At 42.2% G+C, this 25,242-nt stretch overlaps 3 protein-coding genes across 9 annotated transcripts in view; 2 read left to right on the top strand and 1 right to left on the bottom strand.

The window, feature by feature from the left end:
• Positions 1-3,739, top strand: part of LOC118964944 (cell migration-inducing and hyaluronan-binding protein) — a 165,993-nt gene extending 162,254 nt beyond the window's left edge. For all 7 annotated transcript variants that reach the window (XM_090239145.1, XM_090239151.1, XM_090239146.1 and 4 more), the window contains one exon: positions 1,756-3,739. In XM_090239145.1, the coding sequence (XP_090095271.1) occupies positions 1,756-1,883 (128 nt within the window). In that variant the 3' untranslated portion in view covers positions 1,884-3,739. The remainder of the gene's footprint in view (positions 1-1,755) is intronic.
• Positions 3,740-5,223: 1,484 nt separating this feature from the next.
• On the bottom strand, positions 5,224-13,800 carry LOC110526714 (LRP chaperone MESD). The gene is made up of 3 exons (XM_021607871.3): positions 13,480-13,800; positions 12,637-12,869; positions 5,224-6,264 (listed from the first exon to the last, which is right to left on the bottom strand). Exons 1-3 carry the CDS (start codon positions 13,636-13,638, stop codon positions 6,000-6,002), a joined length of 657 nt encoding a protein of 218 aa, XP_021463546.3. The 5' UTR covers positions 13,639-13,800; the 3' UTR covers positions 5,224-5,999.
• Positions 13,801-19,620: 5,820 nt separating this feature from the next.
• Positions 19,621-23,430, top strand: LOC110526710 (talin rod domain-containing protein 1). The gene has a single exon (XM_036981230.2). The coding sequence runs from the start codon at positions 21,632-21,634 to the stop codon at positions 22,694-22,696; it is 1,065 nt and encodes a 354-aa protein (XP_036837125.1). The 5' UTR covers positions 19,621-21,631; the 3' UTR covers positions 22,697-23,430.
• The last annotated feature ends 1,812 nt before the right edge of the window (positions 23,431-25,242 follow it).

Raw genomic sequence — 25,242 nt, 5'->3', positions numbered from 1 at the left:
TAGCTCCTTAGAGGTGACCAAACCCTCAAGTTGAGAGGTAACTAACTAACTAACTACTGTAGCTCCTTAGAGGTGACCAAACCCTCAAGTTGAGAGGTAACTAACTAACTAACTACTGTAGCTCCTTAGAGGTGACCAAACCCTCATGTTGAGGAGTAACTAACTAACTAACTACTGTAGCTCCTTAGAGGTGACCAAACTCTCATGTTGAGAGGTAACTAACTAACTAACTACTGTAGCTCCTTAGAGGTGACCAAACTCTCATGTTGAGAGGTAACTAACTAACTAACTACTGTAGCTCCTTAGAGGTGACCAAACCCTCATGTTGAGAGGTAACTAACTAACTACTGTAGCTCCTTAGAGGTGACCAAACCCTCATGTTGAGAGGTAACTAACTAACTACTGTAGCTCCTTAGAGGTGACCAAACCCTCATGTTGAGAGGTAACTAACTAACTACTGTAGCTCCTTAGAGGTGACCAAACCCTCATGTTGAGGAGTAACTAACTACTGTAGCTCCTTAGAGCTGACCAAACCCTCATGTTGAGGAGTAACAGGTCTGGCCTGGCTCAACAATGATTTATTTATTGGAATTAAAAGTCTCTATCTGAAAAAAAGGATTCTGAGATGATTCGTTTTATAGTTCCCGAACCCTCATTGGTTTGAGTTTTGTGAGCAATTTTGAACTTGCTTTTTAACTTAACAATGTGAATCAGGGTGTTTAGGAGAGGGCTGTGTTAATAACTCAGTTTTGAGAAAAATGCAGATAGAACCATTATAATCCCAAATTCTCGATTTCTAGGAATAGTTCCTATCGGAGATTTCAACCAACACACAGTAGAGGGTGCTATTGGTATACTGTTGTGATTCAGAAACTAATGTTTTGTAAACCGTGTTGAATGTTAAACTGGTGCTGTTTGCTTATCAAATACAGTCAGCCAACTTTTATTAAAGGTGTACTCATTGATTCAAAATGATCTGGCTTGTAATGATGGTCAGTGTTTAGTGTTCAGGGCTGACAGTGTTTCACATACAATCTCTCATAAATGCTGATTCATAGTAAGTAGCCTATGTAATAAAGTATGGTCTTCCTGATTCATAATGATGACTCAGCTATTTCTCTGTCTCTCTCTCTCTCTGTGTGTGTGTGTGTGTGTGTGTGTGTGTGTGTGTGTGTGTGTGTGTGTGTGTGTGTGTGTGTGTGTGTGTGTGTGTGTGCATGCCAGAGCAGCAGGGTCCTTCCTCTCCTCCCTCCATACTTAACCCCTCTCCCCTTCAAGTCACTTGACACAACCCACGTTTTGGAATTCAGAAATCCTTCTCCAAATTCTGATTCTAATTTTAGATCACACAGTACATTGTACTAAATAGATTCTACACCCCTAGACATCCCGGAGCAGGCTGCGGGACACATTTTTCTCACTGTGGGGTGTAATTCCAGAGACGACAAATGGTCTATTTGTGTAGAAATCATTCCTGGATGGGGTGAGACGCCTCAGTGGTATGCACAGTGTTGGAGAATGGAGGAGGAGGACTGCCAGCTAGCTCGCTATGTCTTTCTTTCTCCCTCCTCTTTCCCCTGTTTCTTCCCCCTCTCCCTTTTCCCGCTCTGTCCTTCTAGGAATGTTTTGGGGGTGATTTTTGTGTTATTTGTTGTTTGTTTCTTGTATTTATTATGGAGAGAGAAATAGTTGTGTATACTCAGAATGTGAGCAGCTGACATTGAGCCAGCCTTTCTTGATTTCTCTGTGTTTCAGACAAGCTAACGTTTGTAGGCTTCAAGGGCACTTTTCGACCTGACTGGGTCCGTATGGAGGTGAATGAGGAGAGAGCTAAGATCCATCAAGTCCTCCCTATCCCTGTGGTCAAGAAGATTAAGCTATGAAGGAGAGAGGAGAGGAGGAACCAGGTGTAGTGGGGGGCACACACAAGACTACACCTCCCACACAACACACACACACTGCCCCTAGGGCTGGAGTAGGTGAAAGTTGTTCCTATAACTACTGGTCCAAGATCAGATGTTTTTCACCACTAAAGATTAATTAAGGTAATCTGATCCTAGATCTGTGGTTAGGGACGGTTTCAGCCCGGTGCTACAGAGTGTGGGCCGGCCAATCAAACGCATGCGTTTTTCTGTCACCTATCAACTTTCCCGCCATGCAGGTCTCTGTTTATGTGACAATGTTGACTATGTGAGTGATTCGACTGTATTGTTCGTTTGACTATACTTGACTTTTAAAACGCGAGAAGAGAGAAAAAATTACCAACAAATATTCCTTGTTTTTCATTCTACTCAGATTTCCTAAATGTTTGCACCTGTGTTTTCCAGTGGGAAGTTAACGTTGCTTAACACAATAGAACAAAAATGTAGACCAATGAAGTAGAAGTGAGAGAGAGATTATGTGACTTTTAAAGTAGAACCAAAAGGTCAATTACAGGTTAAAGGCCCAGTGTGGTCAAAAACGTGATTTTACAGTATTTTATATATATTTCCACACTGAGGTTGGAATAATACTGTGAAATGATGATAATGCCCTTTTAGTGTGAGAGCTGTTTGAAAAGACCACCTGAAATGTCAGCCTGTTTTGGTGGGATGGAGTTTTGGCCTGCCTGGTGACATCACCATTAGTTAATAGACCAGTAACGAAGAGAGTTACAAACCAGTTACAAACCTCTCTGCCAATTACAGCTAGACCACCCCCAGCCAGTCCTAGCTAAATCCTTGCTTCAGAAATTGCTCTTTGTTAAGAAGCTATTTGTATTACTTTTTGACCATTTTAATTCAAAACAATCACTTAAGGTAGTTAATTGTTACCCAGAAATGATTTGATATTGAGGTAAAAACAACTGCATTGGGCCTTTTTAAGATGAACATAAAAAACTTTTAGGTACATTATGAGATATATATATTTACCCTTCTGCTGGATAAAAAGCAGGTGCAGACATTTAGTCCATCTGTCCGGAAGATTCCATTCCAGAGAAGCTGTTTCCCTGTGTTTTATGTGAGGGCTCTAGATCGCTTACTTGATATTGTGTAATGTTTGGTTTCATATAACTGTTCATGTCAACGTTTGTGGTCCATCGGTCTGTTTTATTAAACATACCAGTATGTAAAGAAACCCCAAAATGATCCTGAATATATCCAAGGACATTTTTTGGTCACTTCTAAAGTGCTATCTGGTCTTAGACAATACTCCCAAATCAAAACTTTAAATGTTATTTAAGCAATTTATATATTGATTATAAATTGGCGATTTTTCTTCAAATCTGGCAAGAATCAGATAAACGTTTCCCTTTGCCCGAAATAGCTGGTCTTTTTTCGGACGTGATAGTTGTTAGTGTTTTGTATGTTTAAATGTGTTTTTAAAAATTCCACAGATTGATAACAGAGATATATTTTATACTTATTTATTGTACAGACATAATTGAACAAAATCTACAAGGGACATATTTTGAGTTGTATTGTATTCGTGTCCTGAATTGTATGTAAGAATAATAATACTATAACATTTAAAACAATCCTACTAAACACTGCTATGGCATAATATCATCCTAGTTACCGCGCTGTTTTGTTTTAACCCTACACTAAATGGATGTGATGTATTATACATGACTTGGGCTTGTAAAGTAATTCAATCTCATGACTTAAAATCTTTGAATGACTTTTGTACATAAATAAATGAATAAGTGAATTTATAAGCCTGTGTGTGTGAACCCCAATAAAGACTTTCTGCACAGAAACACCAGTTAACATTGCAGTAATACATTTCTCATGCTCTACTACCTGTTATCCAATTATTGTTTGAACCAAGAAACACATCAGTTCCACATTTCAACCATTAGCCTACACATTCAAACAGACACTTTGGTTTGGGGTTGTCCCAAATGGCACCCTATTCCCAATGAGCCCTGGTCAAAAGTAGCGCACTAGGTAACAGGGTGCTATTTGGGATGCTATCCTAGCAGCATTATTGGAGAAGTTAATGGGGTCTGCAGGTTGAAATTACTATCAGCAAGGGGCAATGCTTGGCTCCAGCCCCGTTGGTTCTCATGTGCTGGTTCCTTTGTGTGTGTGTGAGCACAGCGTAAAGGGTGTGGCTCCCAGGCCCATTATAAATCATTGTGGAATGCTGAGCTATGCTCACATGCTGAGAGAGAGAGAGAGAGAGCGCTAGAGAGGACTAGTTAAGTGGAGGCCTCCAGCTCTGGACCTCAGTAACCCTCTAAAACTGTAAAACACAAGGCTGGTGCTCTGTTGGCTTACATAAAGGAAACAACCAGACGCTCTATTCAATCCGTTGCGCTGAAGATCTGCTTTATAGTGCGATTGACAATTATAAGGCCATTTTCCCGCGGTGGCGGAGACTGCATTAAAGGTAAATGCTGCTTATGTCCACTCAATGGGAACCAACCTTTACATTTTAACGTGGATCTTCTTTAACGAGCTATATTCCATGATAGGGACTGAATCCAGCCCAAGTATTATATCAGAACAAAACAAACAAAGTTTTGGTTATAGCAGGTTAATGCTGAACTGATTGAATCCAGCCTAAGTATTATATCAGAACAATACAAACAGAACATTTCTTGGTTATAGCAGGTTAATGCTGAACTGATTGAATCTAGGCTTAACACCATTATTTCCAGTCCACCTGCGTTTAGACATGCCAGACGGGATATACAGAACATGACAATACAAATCCCAACACAGTTGAAGTCTGTAGGGACAGGCAGATAGTCATGTAGAGTCCACCACGTTATGGGGCTGAGTCTGTAGGGACAGGCAGATAGTCATGTAGAGTCCACCACGTTATGGGGCTATGAGTCTGTAGGGACAGGCAGAATCATGTTGAGTCCACCACGTTATGGGGCTATGAGTCTGTAGGGACAGGCAGTCATGTAGTCCACCACGTTATGGCGCTATCTGCCTGTCCCTACAGACTGATAGCCCAATAACACAGTGGACTCAACTTGAGTCTGTAGGGACAGGCAGATAGCCCCATAACGCAGTGGACTCAACATTTGTTGCTCCTTCCAAGACTAATTTGTTCACCCCCCCCTTCAGGGATTTGTCAGACAGCCACGCCAGAATAAGAAGTGTGAGAAATGGAAAGATGGGGAGGAAAATAGGTAAATAGTAAAAGAGAATGAGCAGAGGGAATGTCTCCGTTCACACATATTACTCCCCCAAAAAGCAACCCATTAACTTAACAGGACAAAGAAAATCATTTGATTCTGTCATTTATTGAAAATCCATGTACAACGTGACCACTGCAATTGTATGCTACAAGTCAATACTGAACTCAACTGTATTATTGAAGGTGAATACAAGAAATCAACAATCAAAAATAATCACGTGTGTGCGTCCCAAATAGAACTCATTACCTGTGTAGTGCAGTACTAAATCAGTGGTTTTGGCACAGGTAGGAAGGTAGGAGTTTGTGCTCAAATCATTTCCTGTATTACTTATGTTTTATTGGAATAACGAAATACAATGCCTCTAAATGTACTGGAAAACAATGACAAAAAGTAATATTGAAGCACTGGTTGGATTCATAAATTGTTTCAAAATAAAAAATGTCACATTGTAAAAGAGACAAGTCATCGACAAGCCATATAAACATGTTGACCTTCACTCAGTGACAGGTGTGTAAAATAAACCAGAAACCTCAAAGCTACACTTTAACATCTGCTCTGAGGTCAGTCATTGACCCTGACTTTAATAGGTTTGAAAGAGTACACAGTGCCACAAAACTGTCTTGTGCTGAGTCACCGTTGAACCTCTCTCCAAGTCCCTTCCCCTAGCCTCTTACCACTTCAGTGTCTGCAGATCTGTAGCAGCTCCATAAAGCCTGATTGAAAGGCTAGGTAGTAGTCAGACACATTTTTCTTCTGCCCATTGGCCTCAGATCTGCAAATACTAAAGTAAAAGAAGCTAGGTGGTGCTGCTGGTCTAGGTGATTGTTCTGCCAATCCCATCTCTCTCTCCATCATCAGCCAATCACAGTTCAACCTTGTCTTTACTCGCTCTGTTGCCGTCCAGGTCGGGTTTCTTGCCCTCCGACTTCTTCTTGCCCTTCTTTTTGGTGTTCACTTCATTCTGCTGCTTGGCGCTGTCATCTTTCTTGGCGGCCTTCCCGGGGAACACCTGGCCTTCCACGGTGACCTCGGCGCAGCGCTCCTGGGCCACCAGGAAGTCCTTGACCTCCCACGCGAAGCTGCCATCTCGCAGCATGAAGATGACCCGGTTGGAGCCCACCACGAACCTACAGTACAAGGGGAGAGGAGGGACAACATGGGACATTAGTCAAAGTCTAAAGTCTGGGAATAAAGAAACCTGCAAAAACAACATTTATTTTTTACAATAATGAACTAATCTACTGTCAACATTTTGTTTGGTTACATAGAGTATTAGTGTACTATGTTCAGGGTTGCAAAGGGTTGGAAACTTTACTGGGAATATCCATGGGAAGTTTGCTTAAATTCATCACAAAAGTTAGCTTATAACAGTGAACCTTTTTTGTGGGATACATAAGGCAATTCTAGGTTTTGTAGCATATTTTGGTTAAACTATCCTCAATTCAATGGAATTACAACCCTCTGCATACACAGTGCATTCTCCCATCACATGTACAGCTGATTCTCAAGATCTTGCAAACTAATGACATGCTATTATGCCCACACTACTAGACTGTCTGACCCAAGGACTACAGTTGAAATCTGATGTTTACATTCACCTTAGTTTAATGTACACTGCTCAAAAAAATAATGGGAGCACTAAAATAACACATCCTAGATCTGAATGAATGAAATATTCTTAATAAATACTTTTTTTTTTACATAGTTGAATGTGCTGACAACAAAATCACACAAAAATGATCAATGGAAATCAAATTTATCAACCCATGGAGGTCTGGATTTGGAATCACACTCAAAATTAAAGTGGAAAACCACACTACAGGCTGATCCAACATTGATGTAATGTCCTTAAAACAAGTCAAAATGAGGCTCAGTAGTGTGTGTGGCCTCCCACGTGCCTGTATGAACTCCCTACAATGCCTGGGCATGCTCCTGATGAGGTGGCGGATGGTCTCCTTAGGGATCTCCTCCCAGACCTGGACTAAAGCATCCGCCAACTCCTGGACAGTCTGTGGTGCAACGTGGCGTTGGTGGATGGAGCGAGACATGATGTCTCAGATGTGCTCAATTGGATTCAGGTCTGGGGACCGGGCGGGCCAGTCCATAGCATCAATGCCTTCCTCTTGCAGGAACTGCTGACACACTCCAGCCACATGAGGTCTAGCATTGTCTTGCATTAGGAGGAACCCAGGGCCAACCGCACCAGCATATGGTCTCACAAGGGGTCTGAGGATCTCATCTCGGTACCTAATGGCAGTCAGGCTACCTCTGGTGAGCAAAGTGAGCAAAGAAATGCCACCCCACACCATGACTGACCCACCGCCAAACCGGTCATGCTGGAGGATGTTGCAGGCAGCAGAACGTTCTCCACGGCGTCTCCAGACTGTCACGTGCTCAGTGTGAACCTGCTTTCATCTGTGAAGAGCACAGGGCGCCAGTGGCGAATTTGCCAATCTTGGTGTTCTCTGGCAAATGAAAAACGTCCTGCACGGTGTTGGGCTGTAAGCACAACCCCCACCTGTAGACGTCGGGCCCTCATTACCACCTTCATGGAGTCTGTTTCTGACCGTTTGAGCAGACACATGCACATTTGTGGCCTGCTGGAGGTCATTTTGAAGGGCTCTGGATGTGCTCCTCCTGCTCCTCCTTGCACAAAGGTGGAGGTAGCAGTCCTGCTGCTGGGTTGTTGCCCTCCTACGGCCTCCTCCACGTCTCCTGATGTACTGGCCTGTCTCCTGGTAGCGCCTCCATGCTCTGGACACTACGCTGACAGACACAGCAAACCTTCTTGCCACAGCTCGCAGTGACGTGCCATCCTGGATGAGCTGCACTACCTGAGCCACTTGTGTGGGTTGTAGACTCCGTCTCATGCTACCACTAGAGTGAAAGCACCACCAGCATTCAAAAAAGTGACCAAAACATCAGCCAGGAAGCATAGGAACTGAGAAGTGGTCTGTGGTCCCCACCTGCAGAACCACTCCTTTATTGGGGGTGTCTTGCTAATTGCCTATAATTTCCACCTGTTGTCTATTCCATTTGCACAACAGCATGTGACATTTATTGTCAATCAGTGTTGCTTCCTAAGTGGACAGTTTGATTTCACAGAAGTGTGATTGACTTGGAGTTACATTGTGCTGTTTAAGTGTTCCCTTTATTTTGAGCAGTGTATTTGGCTCAGTTTTTCACAATTCCTGACATTTAATCCAAGTAAGAATTCCCTGTCTTAAGTCAGTTAGGATCACCACTTTATTTTAAGAATATGAAATGTCTGAATAATAGTAGCGAATTATTTAGTTCAGCTTTTATTTCTTTCATCACATTCCCAGTGGGTCAGAAGTTTACATACACTCAATTAGTATTTGGTAGCATTGCCTTTAAATAGTTTAACTTGGGTCAAACGTTTTGGGTAGCCTTCCACAATAATTTGGGTGAATTTTGGCCCATTCCTCCTGATAGAGCTGGTGTAACTGAGTCAGGTTTGTAGGCCTCCTTGCTCGCACACGCTTTTTCTATAGGATTGAGGTCAGGGCTTTGTGATGGCCACTCCAATACCTTGACTTTGATGTCCTTAAGCCATTTTGTAACAACTTTGGAAGTATGCTTGGGGTCATAGTCCATTTGGAAGACCCATTTGCGACCAAGCTTTAACTTCCTGACTGACGTCTTGAGATGTTGCTTCAATATATCCACATTATATTCCGTGATGCCATCTATTTTGTGAAGTGCAATAGTCACTCCTGCAGCAAAGCACCCCCACAACATGATGCTGCCACCCCTGTGCTTCACGTTTGGGATGGTGTTCTTTGGCTTGCAAGCCTCCCCTCTTTTTCTCCAAACATAAATGGCCAAACAGTTCTATTTTTGTTTCATCAGACAAGAGGACATTTCTCCAAAAAGTACGATCTTTGTCCCCATGTGAAGTTGCAAACCGTAGTCTGGCTTTTTTAAGATGGTTTTGGAGCAGTGGCTTCTTCCTCGCTGTGTGGCCTTTCAGGTTATGCCGATATAGGACTCATTTTTACTGTGGATATAGATACGTTTGTACCTGTTTCGTCCAACATCTTCACAAGGTCCTTTGCGGTTGTTCTGGGATTGATTTGCACTTTTCGCACCAAAGTACGTTCATCTCTAGAAGACAGACATCTCTGAGCGGTATGATGGCTGCGTAGTCCCATGGTGTTTATACTTGTTTATCTGTACAAACAATAGTACGCGTGGTACCTTCAGGCATTTGGAAATTGCTCCCAAGGATGAACCAGACTTGTGGAGGTCTACAATTTTTTTCTGAGGTCTTGGCTGATTTCTATTGATTTCCCCATGATGTCAAGCAAAGAGGCACCGAGTTTGAAGGTAGGCCTTGAAACACATCCACAGGTACACCTCCAGTCAAATTATGTCAATTAGCCTATCAGAAACTTCTAAAGCCATGACATTATGGAATTTTCCAAGCTGTTTTAAGGCACAGTCAACTTAGTGTATGTAAACTTCTGACCCACTGGAATTGTGATACAGTGAATTATAAATTATCTGTCTGTAAACAATTGTTGGAAAAATTACTTGTGTCATGCACAAAGCAGATTGCCAAAACTATAGTTTGTTAACAAGAAATGTGTGGAGTGGTTCATAAATTAGTTTTAATGACTCCAACCTAAGTGTATGGAAACTTCTGACTTCAACTGTACATGCTTTCTGGTAAGTTGATTACATTGCTGGGTGTGGTGAATATATTTTATATGACATACATTAGTTTTTGTTAACTTGTAAATAGTAGCCTACAGAAAAGTGTTTAAATCATTTCCAACTTGTTAACAATTTCTGCTAGTTCATTTTTGCCACCATGTGGGTTTTAGCTTGCTTGAGCCTGCTAACTGAGGAGTGTTAATTCACCAGTTTCCATACATTTCATTTTAAAACATTTATCTTACAAAAGGAGTTGTTTAATCTAACTGCTTAACTATTTATCTGTACATGGAATTGTATTTGTTTATTTTTTTCCTCTTTTTTTCCTAATATTTACAGGAAAATGCCACGGGCACTATCTGATGTGTGGAGACATTTCACTGCAGCTCCTGATTAAACTAATCAATTGATTGATTAGTTTAAATCAGGTGTGATGGCACTAAAATGGGACGAAACTAGCAGTCAATGATGGCAGTCTCTCCAGGAGCAGAACTAAGGCTCACTGCTTTTTAACATTAGAGCCTACCTCTGGATGTCAAAGTGGACTATTTGGTTGTAAACTAGCACACCTGATTTAATTAGTCGTCACTGGCTTGGTGATTAGTTGACCAAATTAGTTTTAATGACTCCAACCTAAGTGTATGGAAACTTCTGACTTCAACTGTACATGCTTTCTGGTAAGTTGATTACATTGCTGGGTGTGGTGAATATATTTTATATGACATACATTAGTTTTTGTTAACTTGTAAATAGTAGCCTACAGAAAAGTGTTTAAATCATTTCCAACTTGTTAACAATTTCTGCTAGTTCATTTTTGCCACCATGTGGGTTTTAGCTTGCTTGAGCCTGCTAACTGAGGAGTGTTAATTCACCAGTTTCCATACATTTCATTTTAAAACATTTATCTTACAAAAGGAGTTGTTTAATCTAACTGCTTAACTATTTATCTGTACATGGAATTGTATTTGTTTATTTTTTTCCTCTTTTTTTCCTAATATTTACAGGAAAATGCCACGGGCACTATCTGATGTGTGGAGACATTTCACTGCAGCTCCTGATTAAACTAATCAATCAATTGATTAGTTTAAATCAGGTGTGATGGCACTAAAATGGGACGAAACTAGCAGTCAATGATGGCAGTCTCTCCAGGAGCAGAACTAAGGCTCACTGCTTTTTAACATTAGAGCCTACCTCTGGATGTCAAAGTGGACTATTTGGTTGTAAACTAGCACACCTGATTTAATTAGTCGTCACTGGCTTGGTGATTAGTTGACCATTAGAATCAGGTGTGCTAGCTCTAGAATATACCAAATACATGCCAGGGGCCTAGAGGTGGAAAGGAGGGCACCAGGCATATCAGTATGGCCTCTCCCACTGTGGAAGGGAGAAGAAGAAGCAGCAGCTTCATGAACTGCTATGAAGCACAGCCAGGTGAGAGGATTAGCCTTCCACACATGGTGACTTGATGGAACCAACCGGAGCGACGCGCAGTGATGGCAGCGAGTGTTGAGGATGCAGCGATGAAGGAAATGGAGAGAAGGTTGGAGAAGCTACAGATGCACTAGAATGTGATCAATATGGGTGATCATTCTGATGATATGGAGCGGGAGGATGAGGTTCAAGGACCTGAATGGTCTGTAGTGGAAAGTAATAGGAAAAAGAGACCATGCTACTGCAGTGCAGAGAGCATGAAGAGGGTGAAGGTAGGGAACAAGAGTAATGATGTGTCGAAGTGGAAAGTTGTGGTGGTGTTTGATGTGACACCCTATCCCATTAACCAATGCCGTAAAGAAAGAGGTGAAGTCAAACTAGTCCGATTCATTGGAAATGATAGACTGCTAACATTCTATGCAAGCCATGCTTAGCAGGGGAACACTCTGATAATGGAAACTCTACATTGGAAGTTTCCATGGCTGAGCAGCCACACACAATTCCAAGCGTTAGCTGGAGTGGTGTAAAGCTTGTTGTCATTGGACTCTGGAGCAGTGGACACGTGTTCTCTGGAGTGATGAATCACGCTTCACCATCTGGCAGTCCGACAGACGAATCTGGGTTTGGCGGATGCCAGGAGAACGCTACCTGACCGAATGCATAGTGCCAACTGTAAAGTTTGGTGGATAAAGAATGGTCTGGGGCTGTTTTTCATGGTTCAGACTAGGCCCCTTAGTTCCAGGGAACTCTTAACGCTATAGCATACAATGACATTCTAGACAATTCTGTGCTTCCAACTTTGTGGCAACAGTTTGGGGAAGGCCCTTTGCTGTTTCAGCATGACAATACCCCCATGCATAAAGCGAGGTCCATATAGAAATGGTTTGTCGAAATCAGTGTGGATCATATATATATATATATATATATATTGTAAAAATAAATAGAGATAGGGCTGGACAATATGGCCTAAAAATCCTACTGTGCTGTGTCAAAGGACACTGATAGTAAATCAAGCTGACTTCATAGCATTCATTGGAAAAGTTGTCAACCCCAACTCAGATTGTGGAAAGCAGAAATGCCAGGTTGAAGATTATTGTGGATATGACAACAGAGCTAACGTGGGTAACAGACGTTAGTCAACATGATTTTTGAAATGCTAAATAATCTTAAAGATGGATTATCTCAGCATGACAGAGAAAGTTTGAAGAGCTTGGGAGGGTTTGTTATAAGTTAGTAGGGATTTATTTGTTTATATATAAAAATGTTCTTAGTAGTACAGACTTAGGCCAACTGTGAAATAGCGCCCACTCCAGCACAGCAGGTTTGCAGGCCATTATACAATAGGAAAGGTTTGAGAAATGCTGCATTAGACTAAAGTATAGGCCTACCTCTGAATGTCAAAATTGGCATTGAAGAGGCTGCTCTGCCACAGACTGGTCACCTCCTCAGTTTCCTTCTCCGTAGGCTCTCCCTCCACCGTGGCAAACACCATCAGAGTTTTTCCCTTCTTCGACATCTTCAGCAGCTCCTCAGGCTTGGAAGCATCCACCTTGGAAAAGTCGATAGGCGGGGGGGACCGTCTGTGCTCAGGGAGGTCGCCCTCCTCGATGTCATCGTCTTTCTGAAAGAAGTGGGGAGAAAGAGATATGACTGAGTTCTAGCTATTACACAATGAATGATATCATTGACTACAAGTACTTCAGTAATGCAACAGCAAAGCTATTCATTCAAATAGGAACAGAATAGTAAATTGGCTATCCTAATTAGCTAGTTAGCTAGATAGACAAAGAAAGTTTGGTGTGGAGAGCATTGCTTGCTGTTTGGGGTTTTAGGCTGGGTTTCTGTATAGCACTGTGACATCTGCTGATACATTTGATGGATAAATACCCAGCTGCAAATAATATATCACGTGAAACAGGATGAGTTCCTGGTTAGCTAGCTAGTTCACTCATTAGCTAACTTAGCAGGTCAAGGTTAGCTAGTTACGTTATATAATACAATGGACTATAGCTATGATGCTGCATGACAGCTATACCTTATCAGGAAGGAGCAATAGTTTGGGGCTAGTAGCTATCTAGCAAGCTACGAAGATCATTGTGATCATACGGGGATTATGTTGGGCACGTTAGTTAGCTAGCTTTCTGATTAGCCATTTAGTTAGCCGAGTTGCTAGCCAGCTGTCTGAGTAACTGAAAAGCAGCTATTAACCGAATTAAAAACGTGTTGTTTACCTCCCATTCTTCCAAAAGCCGTGCCATATCAGCATCATTGTAATCCCGGATATCTTTCTTCTTCTTGGGCTTGTTATTTTGACCGTCCGTTGCTAAAATACATATCAAATACGTACAGAGCAAAAGCACAGCACATCCCCACCTGAAGTCCGCCGCCATGCTTACAGATGGTGAACGGTGATTGGCTGAGAGTCTTTCTTCGGAGGACGTGACGAAGGAAAGGGGAATTGGTTACAATAAAATCACGTAAATAAACCCTGGATTGCTACTGCTATAGAGGGGTTGGTTGTTTAGCAACAAAACCGACGTGTGCTCAGCTATGGGGCAAAATAGACGGGATTGGCTTAGATTGTTGAAACATGTAATCTATATTTAGTCAATGTTTATTGAAAACATAAATGCATTTGCACAATGATCACTTGTTGTCTCAGTAGCTATGCGTGGGTAAAATCACTGGGAAAGCCAAGCCAGATATAAAAAAAAAAAACGTATTACAACCTATGTTGTGATAATTGTGTTGTTTACTCTATAAATCCTGTTAGTTCATATGCCTTGCCGCTGTGATATATAAGCCTAAGGCCGAGACAATAACAACGGACAACGGCAGAATAAATTCAACTACACCTTTGTTTCGTCACACAACCGGAGAGCAACCTCTGTCCTGTGAAGTCCACAAACATATTGCATCTAACAAACTAACATGATTTACAGCATGGTCAAGCAAGTTACAGTTTCCAACATTTTCGGACTACTAAACAACTACTGATTTAGAACCACAGAGAGTTATTGCAAGTCGCAAAGAAAAAAGGAGCTGCCTCCACTATTCCAGCAACATTTCAACTTCAACATTTCAACATCATCAAATCACCTCTGTAATCTAATACAGTGACAACTAAAAGATACCAAAAACAATGTAGTCCAATCAACGTAATCTGAATATGATGTGGCTGTCCATGGTTCTGGTGTTTGTGTGTGTGTGTGTGTGTGTGTGTTCGTGCAAGTAGAAAAAACATGTTGATTTACCCTACTTGTAGAGAAACGGCAATACCATCCTCCTCTCTTTTATGTTGATGAAACGGTCTATGACTGTCATATACACACTTGTAGTTTTTGTTGTCCTAGGCTTCCTGGCTGAAATGCTTTCTCACCTAACTTGCTTCAATGGACAATGATGAGCCAGCTAGTTAACATTAGCCTACTACATCTAGCTACATATTGAACTTCCATCCTCTCAGGCCAGGGGCACAATGTATGCATTTATGGTTGGATCAGAATCGGCATTATAATCATTGGCCAGTATGGAGAATTAAGTAAAACCACAAGTCCAAATCGATATCTCCATCCATTGCTAATTTAGGAAAGGGACAATTTTAGCTAGATAGCTAGCCACCAGAGGACAACAACACAATGAGATTCAACAATTCAAATGATTTCAGTCAAGGATGTTTTGCTCTTGATGTGTTGTGATTGGTGTGAAGCCAAATCCAAACTGTCTTCCCTTTTTTTGGTGCGCCAGGACCATTCACAGTTGAGCTCACTCAGTTTATCTCAATGCTGATTGGCTATTATTTAATAATTTTTTTATCAAGGGAGGCCAAATGCTCGCTGGCTTCTCTTGCATTCAATTCTACGGGCAGCAACAATGTCATACTCTTTTTGACTAGACAGCCTCAGATAGATGGGCTACACATACAGAGACGGAGAGGCGCTGTTTCGCTCACTCAGATGCTTTCTCTGGTGAGATAAATTGTGCCTCTTGCAAATTGAAGGAGAATTATATATTTTTTATTGGTAATTTTTGGGGGGAAGCCTGGCTTCCCTTGTAATCCATTAATATATGCCACTGTTGTCTATCAAATACATCGGTTCAGTTGTTGATTAGCTAGCCTGCACATTTTTGCCATATTAGCATTGGCATGAAATTAGTCAATGCTAATATGGCAACACCTCACAAGACATGATATAAAGAACAAGATCAAACTAGCTTAAACAAGTCACTTCCGATTCCCAACATGGCAGTTTCTTGTCATTGTTGGTAGCTATCTGGACATGCAGAATCACAACAAATCATGGACTTCTGCCCAATTGAAGCATGAGCATGGTTTTTGTGACGTTGTCAGCTAATCCATCTATACATTGGCCATTGAGAGGCTTCGAAGCCGCTGGTCGGCCATATTGGCACTCCTCAGTAAAAGCAGTCCTCCATAGGAATGAATGGAATGCCACAGTATTTCAATGAAATGTTTCAAGAACAAAATTACATGTATTTATGTATTTTTTTGGGGGGGGGGGGGCTTAATTTACTTATTTAAATTAAATATTTACATTTAAAAAGTATATATTTACAGTGACAACAGTGCCCTGTGCTGTTTTCTCAGTCCAACTTGCACACAAAATATCAAGACACAGCCATAAGTATTGAAAATATCAACAAAAGTCAAACCAAATATAATTCAATTTCTATGGGTCCAACCCACTATTGTTAATGCTTGGGCACCCCATGATTGTGTCATTGTATGATTCGAACCCTTCAGCTTACAACTTCACTCTTCACTGGATGGATGCCTGTTCTTTTAAATGTTCCTGTAGTGTGCAGGCTATAAAGGAAAGGAAAGGGGGAGACCTAGTCAGTTGTACAACTGAATGCATTCAACTGAAATGTCTTCCGCATTTAACCACACCCCTCTATAGCACAGTACATGGGGTCAGTAGTGCTTCAGCAGAGATCTGGCCAGTCCACATAAACTGAAACATTTCCTCTCCGGCCTACTCCACCCAATGGCACCGTGCCCTGTGCAGCTGTGTGTGAGAGAGACTGACAATGCACAACCTGTGGCCTTAGCAGCAGAAGCTAGGTTGTCTGCTTCCAAGACACACAATACACACACACAGTCACACACACGTACACAGACACAGTGTCACACACGTGCATAAACACACGCACACAGGCACACACACACACGTACATGGACAGTCTCACACGCACGCACAAACACACACACACACAGCTCTGCTCAGATGGGCTGGGGGTTGAGTGGGATACCGTTAGTGACTTGAATACTGTATTTCCTTATTTAGCCTCCCTGTAGTAAAGTAAACTACCTCCTCAGTCAAAAAGGGCCACACTTATTGTCTGATAGTGAGACCATAGTGTAGCATAGAATTAAATATTGATATATGCGTTTAAAGATTTCATGTTGAATTATGATTAGTATACACAGAAAACTATAGGACTCTGGGGAAGAGTGAATCACACACATGTATTGTATTCCTTGTTTGTTATCTGACTCTAGGACTCTGGAAAGTATGCTGTGAATAGAATAGAATACGACTTGCTGAGTCATACCGTACTCCATGGTTTTGGTTCTTTTGAATCATTCACAATCATACTAGAGCTAATATATCCAACACTATGTTTACAAACAGTACAGATATTCTACTTCTCTGTGACTCACAGCTCTTGTAACTGCAGTGAACAGACAGTACACAACCATTCAAGTCTACTGGTTAGAGTTCGTTAGGTATTAGTCCCTCTCTCCATTCTCCTATTGGTTCCCTCACATCCCAGCTTTCCCCTCTATGTCTTCTGTGAGTGGACAATGTCAGTGATGTCACTACCATTAACAGAGAGAAGAGTCAGATTTCACTGACCATAGTAAATACTGTGGCTCTTGGACTATTCAGAGCACAGCATAAGGCAGCAGTAGGGTTTATATATTTTTTAAATCCATTAGCACAATGTGCATAGTAAATAACATTAAACCTATATATGTACTATCATGTATTTCTACAATGCACGAAACCAGCGTGATGAGATATCAGCTATATCAAGAATGACAACAACAAGAAAACATTCAATTCATATTGTTTTTACATCAAAAAAATATAGAATAGTCATAGCCTTCAGCGTGATAAACATATTATATTAATTCCCAAATGTAGGTCTGTAAATAATAAGATTGACGTGACAAAAATATCTAACTTTCCTTCAGTTAATTTCAGTTAATTGTCTCATTGAAGTATATAGAAATATATTTCTCAGGAGATGCTGCGATGCCAACCCTGCTCAAACTGTACTGGATACTATTTCATAGTTTTCAAGGAATAAAGAACTTTGTCAAGTATTCAAAGGCCCAAAATGTTCTGGAGATATGATGACGAGATTTGTAAGAGTGGTGCCATTTGGGTTGTATCACAAATGGTACCTTATTCTGGATATAGTGCGCTATAGGCCCTGGTCAAAAGTAGATCAATATATAGGGAATAGTGTGTCATTTGGGACACCTGGGCCATTTGGCCCTAAGAAAGGTGGTCGGTAAAACAATTTTTTAAACTCAAATTAAATAGGCCAACAAACTCTTCAAAAAGTGCAATAATCCATGGCTATGATATGCTTCTGTTATGGTACAGAACATGAGTTCTGCATTCTCTTTCTCTTATTTCCAGATAGTCTCAATACAATTTAATACATTTTTATAGTACATTCTCTCAGAATTGTCAAAGACTCCAGCCACCCTAGTCATAGACTGTTCTCCCTACTACCGCACGGCAAGCGGTACCGGAGCGCCAAGTCTAGAACCAAAAGGCTCCTCAACAGCTTCTACCCCCAAGCCATAAGGGGCGGCAGGTAGCCTAGTGGTTAGAGCATTGGGCCAATAACCGAAAGGTTGCTAGATTGCTAGATTGAATCCCTGAGGTGACAAGGTAAAAATCAGTCGTTCTTCCCCTGAACAAGTCAGTTAACCCACTGTTCTTAGGCATTCATTGTAAATAAGAATGTGTTCTTAACTGACTTGCCTAGTTAAATAAAGGTTAAATAAAAAAATAAAAATAAGACTCCTGAACAGCTAATCAAAGGGCTACCCAGACCTCTCTTTTATGCTGCTGCTACTCTGTTTATAATCAATGCATAGTCACTTTAGTCACTCTACCTACATGTACATATTACCTCAATTACCTCAACCAACCGGTGCCCACACACATTGACTCTGTACCGATACCCCCTGTATATAGCCTCCACATTGACTCTGTACCGGTACCCCCTGCATATAGCCTCCACATTGACTCTGTACTGATACCCCCTGTATATAGCATCCACATTGACTCTGTACCGATACCCCCTGTATATAGCCTCCACATTGACTCTGTACCGATACCCCCTGTATATAGCCTCCACATTGACTCTGTACCGATACCCCCTGTATATAGCCTCCACATTGACTCTGTACCGATACCCCCTGTATATAGCCTCCACATTGACTCTGTACCGATACCCCCTGTATATAGCCTCCACATTGACTCTGTACCGATACCCCCTGTATATAGCCTCCACATTGACTCTGTACCGATACCCCCTGTATATAGCCTCCACATTGACTCTGTACCGATACCCCCTGTATATAGCCTCCCTTGTTATTTTACTGCTGCTGTTTAATTATTTGTTACTTTCCTTTTCTATTTTTGACTTAACACTTATTTTTATTTAGTTTTCTTAACTTCTTAAAGCATTGTTAGAAGTAAGCATTTCACTCTAAGTTCTACACCTGTTGTATTCGGCACATGTGACAAATAAAAATTGATTTGATACATTGTTGCCCTTAGCCTAATGTCATTGGTTGTGAGTTAAATAAGACTGGCTGATTCTTTGTAATAAATTGGCTATTGCCAATTGTTTATAGATGCACTACATGAGCTGTGTTGAAGCCACCATGCTTCAAAATCTTGGCACACCCCTACCATTGTAAAAAATACATAGAAAGTTATAGAAGGCATTTATTAATGTCTGCATTCATTTTTTTGCCACATTTCTTAAATTACACACACCTTAATGCATACTTTTCAATTATATTATGTGAGCTAAACATACATAGATGTATTTTTATTTTTTTAATCCTTCAAGTGTAATTTTTTGAGATTGCTAATGTTACGGTCCCCACTACAACATCAACAATACTTAAATACACGTAATTTCTACTTGAAATACTGTAGAATTCCATTCTTTCCTATGGAGGACCGTACTGGGAAGTGCCAATATGGCCGAACAGAGCCTTCAAAGCCTCTCAATGGCCAATACATAGCATCAGCAATCCAGGGTTTATATACATCATGGTTATTATTAATAGCTCAATCTCACCATGTGGAAACGTATCCTATGCTTCGTGAAGAGCGGAAACACGAAACAAATAATTAAAGTCCAAATGAGCGCACTGTAAAGACGCGACTCATTCTAATAGAATCCAACAGCTGTGTTATAGCAGTCAATATGAGCAGTGTAAAATAAGTTTGGATTTGTATAAGTAAGAACGGCGCGGTCTCGGAGTATCACACGTTTTGATTGATTTTGAGAAGGGAAATTAAGGTAACCAAATAAATGAAATACGGGGCGGACTGTCGGTCATTTTGGAGAACTGCGTTTTGGGTGTAACTTTGCCCTTATACCGGTAGTCGAATGCACCCACGTCGGGGCCTTGGGAAGGGCTGGCTCATGGCAGAGGGAGCAGTCTGCCCTAAAATCCGGACCATAAAACTCACGAGGAAAGCCAACAACTATCCTGGACAACTGTGGAATCGTATTGGACCATTTGATGAACGCGCGCCGGGATTTTTTGCTCTATATTGACGAGCCAGATAGACCGTAAACACAGTTTTAAAGTTACATATTATTTCAGCGGAAGGCTATCATTTTTGCCTCGCTGCCTGCGTTGCTACTTCGCTACAATCAAGCCGTTTTAGTGCGACCACACCCTCTCTGCTTCCTGATACTAGGCAATACAGAATATGTAGCGGGAGAGAGCACAACTGACTTTCAGTTTGGAATCCCCAACACTCATTTTTCAGTGATGTCTTGTTGTCGACCGACATGTTAGTTGTGAAAGATTGTTTCAGATGTGTTCAGGAGGTTAGGTCATCATTTCAACAGGGACACGACTGCTATGGATATCAAAACCGAAACCCGACACAGGATACTCCGGACAAGACATTCACGCCCTGCGTTTTGCTAAGAAGTGCTTATGGACAATAGATATGCCTATGGAATCGAACCTGCCGGACGAACAAGTGTCTATCACGGGACTGTGTATGAAAAAGAAGAGGTTGAAAGTCGCGGGAGGGCCAGTGCAATTGGCCTGTTGCGTTTTTGGAGCCTTCTGTTTGGAAAGACTCATGTAATGATGATGCAGGAAAGGCAGAGGGAGCGAGGAGTGGTCGAACGGAACTGTCTGGGTGGTACTCTCCTTGTAACTGTAATGAGCCAGCCTCCCGGTCAAACTAGGGTGGTCAAATTTAGTGGGAACTCTTCAACGGACAATACGGTTCACATACACCCTGCCTTCAAGCAAGCAGGTATTTTAAAATCCTATCGTGTTCTCGAGTAAATTTAATCAGAAAAAAGGACACGTCTTAAAATTGTAGTTAAAATATTATCAGATCGATAATATTTTTGGATTTTATTAAATTCATAACTTTTAATATTATCTTTGTACAGTCAGCACTTAGCCTGAAGTATAGGCACCTTGGTGGCACTGCAGTTTTGTGTGTGATTTTATTACAATAACCTGTGAATTTTTCGTTTAGCGAAAACCTGGGACGACAATTGATATTAGCAGGTGGTTGAAGTTTTTTTCCAGGGCATTTTATTTAATATGTAAACATGACAACGAATAAGTTATAAACACTGAGTAAATGAAAAGTTATAATTTGAAGGGATTCTCGTCACAAAAAAATGTAAAGGAAGGAACTCTCATTGAAGAGTAAGTGTTTAGAATAGTTCATTTTATAGATCATAGCTCAAAACCAAGTTACTAATTTAACCCCAACAGAATTCCTATCCGTACTTTGTATGAGAATAATGAGCTGGAGTACCATGACTTAGAACTTCTATTTTGATCTCAGCAAATGTTTACTTTGAGAATACAATGCCCTGTGCTTTTTTGCAATCTCACATTGCCACATACAGTGGACTACATGTACTCTGAAGGACTATAAGGAATATTCTCTGGCCAGTTCAAACTCACAGTTTTACACTTATAGGGGTGTGGGTCATCGTTAATAACAATGTCTTAAACTACGCTTTCTGACCATGGAGTGTGTGACGACGTAAAACACGTTTCTCATTGAAATCCCCCCACAAATCGAGCAGCTTGACCCCCCTACTATGGCTAGTAGTGGCTCAGGGAGGTCAGCTAGCGAGGGTTCCAGCAGCACACAGAGCAGCAGCTTGCAGCAGAGGAAGAAGCTCTCGTCCATCTGTGACACGTGTAAGGGCAAGATGCAGCTGGTTGCCGACCTCCTCCTGCTCTGCAGCGAGACACGGCCCGTGGTCACCGCGGATGGCGTGGCGGTGGCCGAGACCTTCGAGCAGTGCCGCGACACGGTCATCGCCCGCACGAAGGAACTCTCCATCCTCACCCACGACATCCAGTCGCAGCTCAACATGGGCCGCTTCGTCGAGGTGGGAGACCGCTTACTAGAGATGGGGGACCTGGTGGTGTCGTTGACCGAGTGTTCGGCGCACGCTGCATACCTAGCAGTGGTGGAGACCTCGGGTTCTCAGCCGTGTCTGCCAGGGCTGGTGGACCGCTACAAAGTGACACGGTGCCGCCACGAGGTGGAGCAGAGCTGTGGCATCCTCCGGGTCACGCCGCTGCCAGACCTCACGCCCCAGCTTCTACTGGAGCTATCTCAGAACATCTCCTGCAACCTCAAGACCCTGACAGATGCCTCGGGCCTGGCCAGCGAGAGGTCCAAGGACCGCTTCGCCAAAGAACAGTTCAAGCTCAGCGTCAAGAGCATTAGCACGAGCGGCACGGCCCTCTTGGCCTGTGTCCGGGAAGTCAAGACGCAGCCCAGCGAGCTGACACGCAACCGCTGCGTCCTGTTCAGCGCGGCGCTGGTCCAAGCGGTAAATGCATTGGTCGGGTTTGCTACGGAACCACAGTTTTTAGGCCGGGCGGCGAGCGTGTCACCCGAGGGGAAGGGTGTGCAGACGGCAGTTCTGGGCGGCGCCATGAGCGTGGTGTCAGCGTGCGTCCTTCTCACTCAGGGCCTCCGGGACGTCTCCCAGCATCCAGAGAGCAGCACCAAGATGGCGGACTACAGGGAGCGCTTGCGCAACTCGGCCTGCGCGGTGTCGGACGGCTGCACGCTGCTCTCACAGGCGCTAAGGGAGAGGTCTTCACCCAGGACTCTACCGCCAGTCAATTCCCATTCTGTGAATTAGTTTAATAAAGAAATGTAAATAAACCCATTCTAAAAGTGATCGTGGATGAGAAAATCCCATCTCTATCTCCTTGTTTTGGCATACCAAAGAGACGCTCGGATTGGCCCTGTTCGTTTAGGGTCGGGAGGTTGAGTGAGTGCAGAGAGAGAACACAAAGGAAGGAGTCTGGATCTGGTTCTACGATTGAGATAGGTGTGCTGTGTTTGGACTTTTACTGAGCTTAAAGTAACAACATCGGAAAACAAGGTTTTGGTTGCGCTGGATGTGACCAGAACTTCACCATAAGAAACTGACAACTTAAACTCAGTCTCCAATCTACATACACCTGTTGACCTTCTCTTTGCCAAAAACAAACATACAATGATCTTAAAACCTGATCAAGTTTACCTCAGTTTTCAGCTATTGGTGAAAACGCCAGATATGAAATGATGGATGTAGCCTGCCGTGTGTGTGTGTGACCTATCACCTATGACCTATGGACCCCCAGGTGACCTCTAGTAGAAGTACATGTGCTCTAGTGAGAGTAGGAAGTAAGAAGAAGACTGTTCTTCATCGCTTGTGTTTTTCAATGTGTGAAATTCTTAAAATGGGTAAAAGCTGCTGTGAGTGTGTACCATAGGTTTTACACTATCTACCAGACTTACCATAGTATTGTTAATGTGGTTGTTTTTTTTGGATCATGCATGTATAAATTAGTATTTATTTCAACTATTAAAAAAGGTTGTTTCTCATAAGCGCTGCTCTCAGATCAGTCTTTGTGTCAGCATACCGTTAATATAAATGATTCTGTGTTATAACAACCAATACTTCACTATGTGATGTAGACAGTCACATTTAACCCTAAATGCTCCACAAATCACTTATAATCTATGTTTATATTGTATAAAGGCTGTCTTAAGGGTTTGCCACATTTGGCAGAGCACTAGATGTGAGGCCCTGTAGTATCACCCTGGTATTGTATGACATTTGCTTGTACATTATTTATGAGCTCTCCATGTAGACCTCTTAATGGTTTATGAGGGCTTCATTTACCCTCACAAGATGGACCTTGTTTAAAACGTGACCATAAAGACAGTGTGTAGCTACCATGATTTAACAAGGTGAAACACAGTAGTAGGAAGACTGACTCTCTCTCTCTCTCTCTCTCTCTCTCTGTGTCGATCTCTCTCATGTGTTTGAAATATTGTGATGATTGATTGATTGATAGCTAGATTTTATCATCATTATTTGTTCTGAAATCTGATTTGATATGATGAAAGAATATGGGCCCATTAACATGATGTATATGTTGTCTGTAGTAACATGAAGGAACAGGTGCTAGTGGGGACTATTACAGATGATGATTAATAACAGCCTTTATTGCCTGAAAGAAAACACACGCTCTACTCTGACGGAAATTAGCCATGTAAATTAATTCAGGTTGCCATGTCAGCCAGATATTGTAATTATATCACATAGCCTTTAACACAGGGTTTCAAAGTACAATACAGCAGTTTGTTGTGGTTTGTTTAATTCACTATAAGGTGGTGTAACCCCGGGCCTGTATTCACAAAGCCTCTCAGGGTATGAGTGCTGATCTAGAATCAGTTTAGTTTCATTCACTATGAGGTGGTGTAACCCCGGGCCTGTATTCATAAAGCCTTTCAGGGTAGGAGTGCTGATCTAGAATCAGTTTAGTTTCATTCACTATGATGTGGTGCAGGCCCGGGCCTGTATTCATAAAGCCTCTCAGGGTAGGCGTGCTGATCTAGAATCAGTTTAGTTTAATTCACTATGAGGTGGTGCAGGCCCAGGCCTGTATTCATAAAGCCTCTCAGGGTAGGCGTGCTGATCTAGAATCAGTTTAGTTTCATTCACTATGAGGTGGTGCAGGCCCAGGCCTGTATCCATAAAGCCTCTCAGGGTAGGAGTGCTGATCTAGAATCAGTTTAGTTTCATTTACTATGAGGTGGTGCAGGCCCAGGCCTGTATTCCTAAAGCCTCTCAGGGTAGGAGTGCTGATCTAGAATCAGTTTAGTTTCATTCACTATGAGGTGGTGCAGGCCCAGGCCTGTATTCATAAAGCCTCTCAGGGTAGGAGTGCTGATCTAGAATCAGTTTATTTTCATTCACTATGAGGTGGTTCAGGCCCGGGCCTGTATTCATAAAGCCTTTTAGGGTAGGAGTGCTGATCTAGAATCAGTTTAGTCAGTTTAAACCTCTCTCATCATCACCCAGTGCCTGGGCTTACCTCCGCTGTACCCGCACCCCACCATACCCCTGTCTGCGCATTATGCCCTGAATATATTCTACCATGCCCAGAAATCTGCTCCTTTTATTCTCTGTCCCCAACGCTCTAGGCGACCAGTTTTGATAGCCTTTAGCCGCACCCTCATACTACTCCTCCTCTGTTCCGCGGGTGATGTGGAGGTAAACCCAGGCCCTGCATGTCCCCAGGCACCCTCATTTGTTGACTTCTGTGATCGAAAAAGCCTTGGTTTCATGCATGTCAACATCAGAAGCCTCCTCCCTAAGTTTGTTTTACTCACTGCTTTAGCACACTCTGC

This window comes from Oncorhynchus mykiss, chromosome 6 (assembly GCF_057628025.1).
Source record: "Oncorhynchus mykiss isolate SJ-2025 chromosome 6, ASM5762802v1, whole genome shotgun sequence".
NCBI classification, from domain to species: Eukaryota; Metazoa; Chordata; class Actinopteri; order Salmoniformes; family Salmonidae; genus Oncorhynchus; species Oncorhynchus mykiss.
The sequence above is the reverse complement of the archived record's forward strand: the minus strand, read 5'-3'. Positions and strand labels throughout refer to the sequence as shown.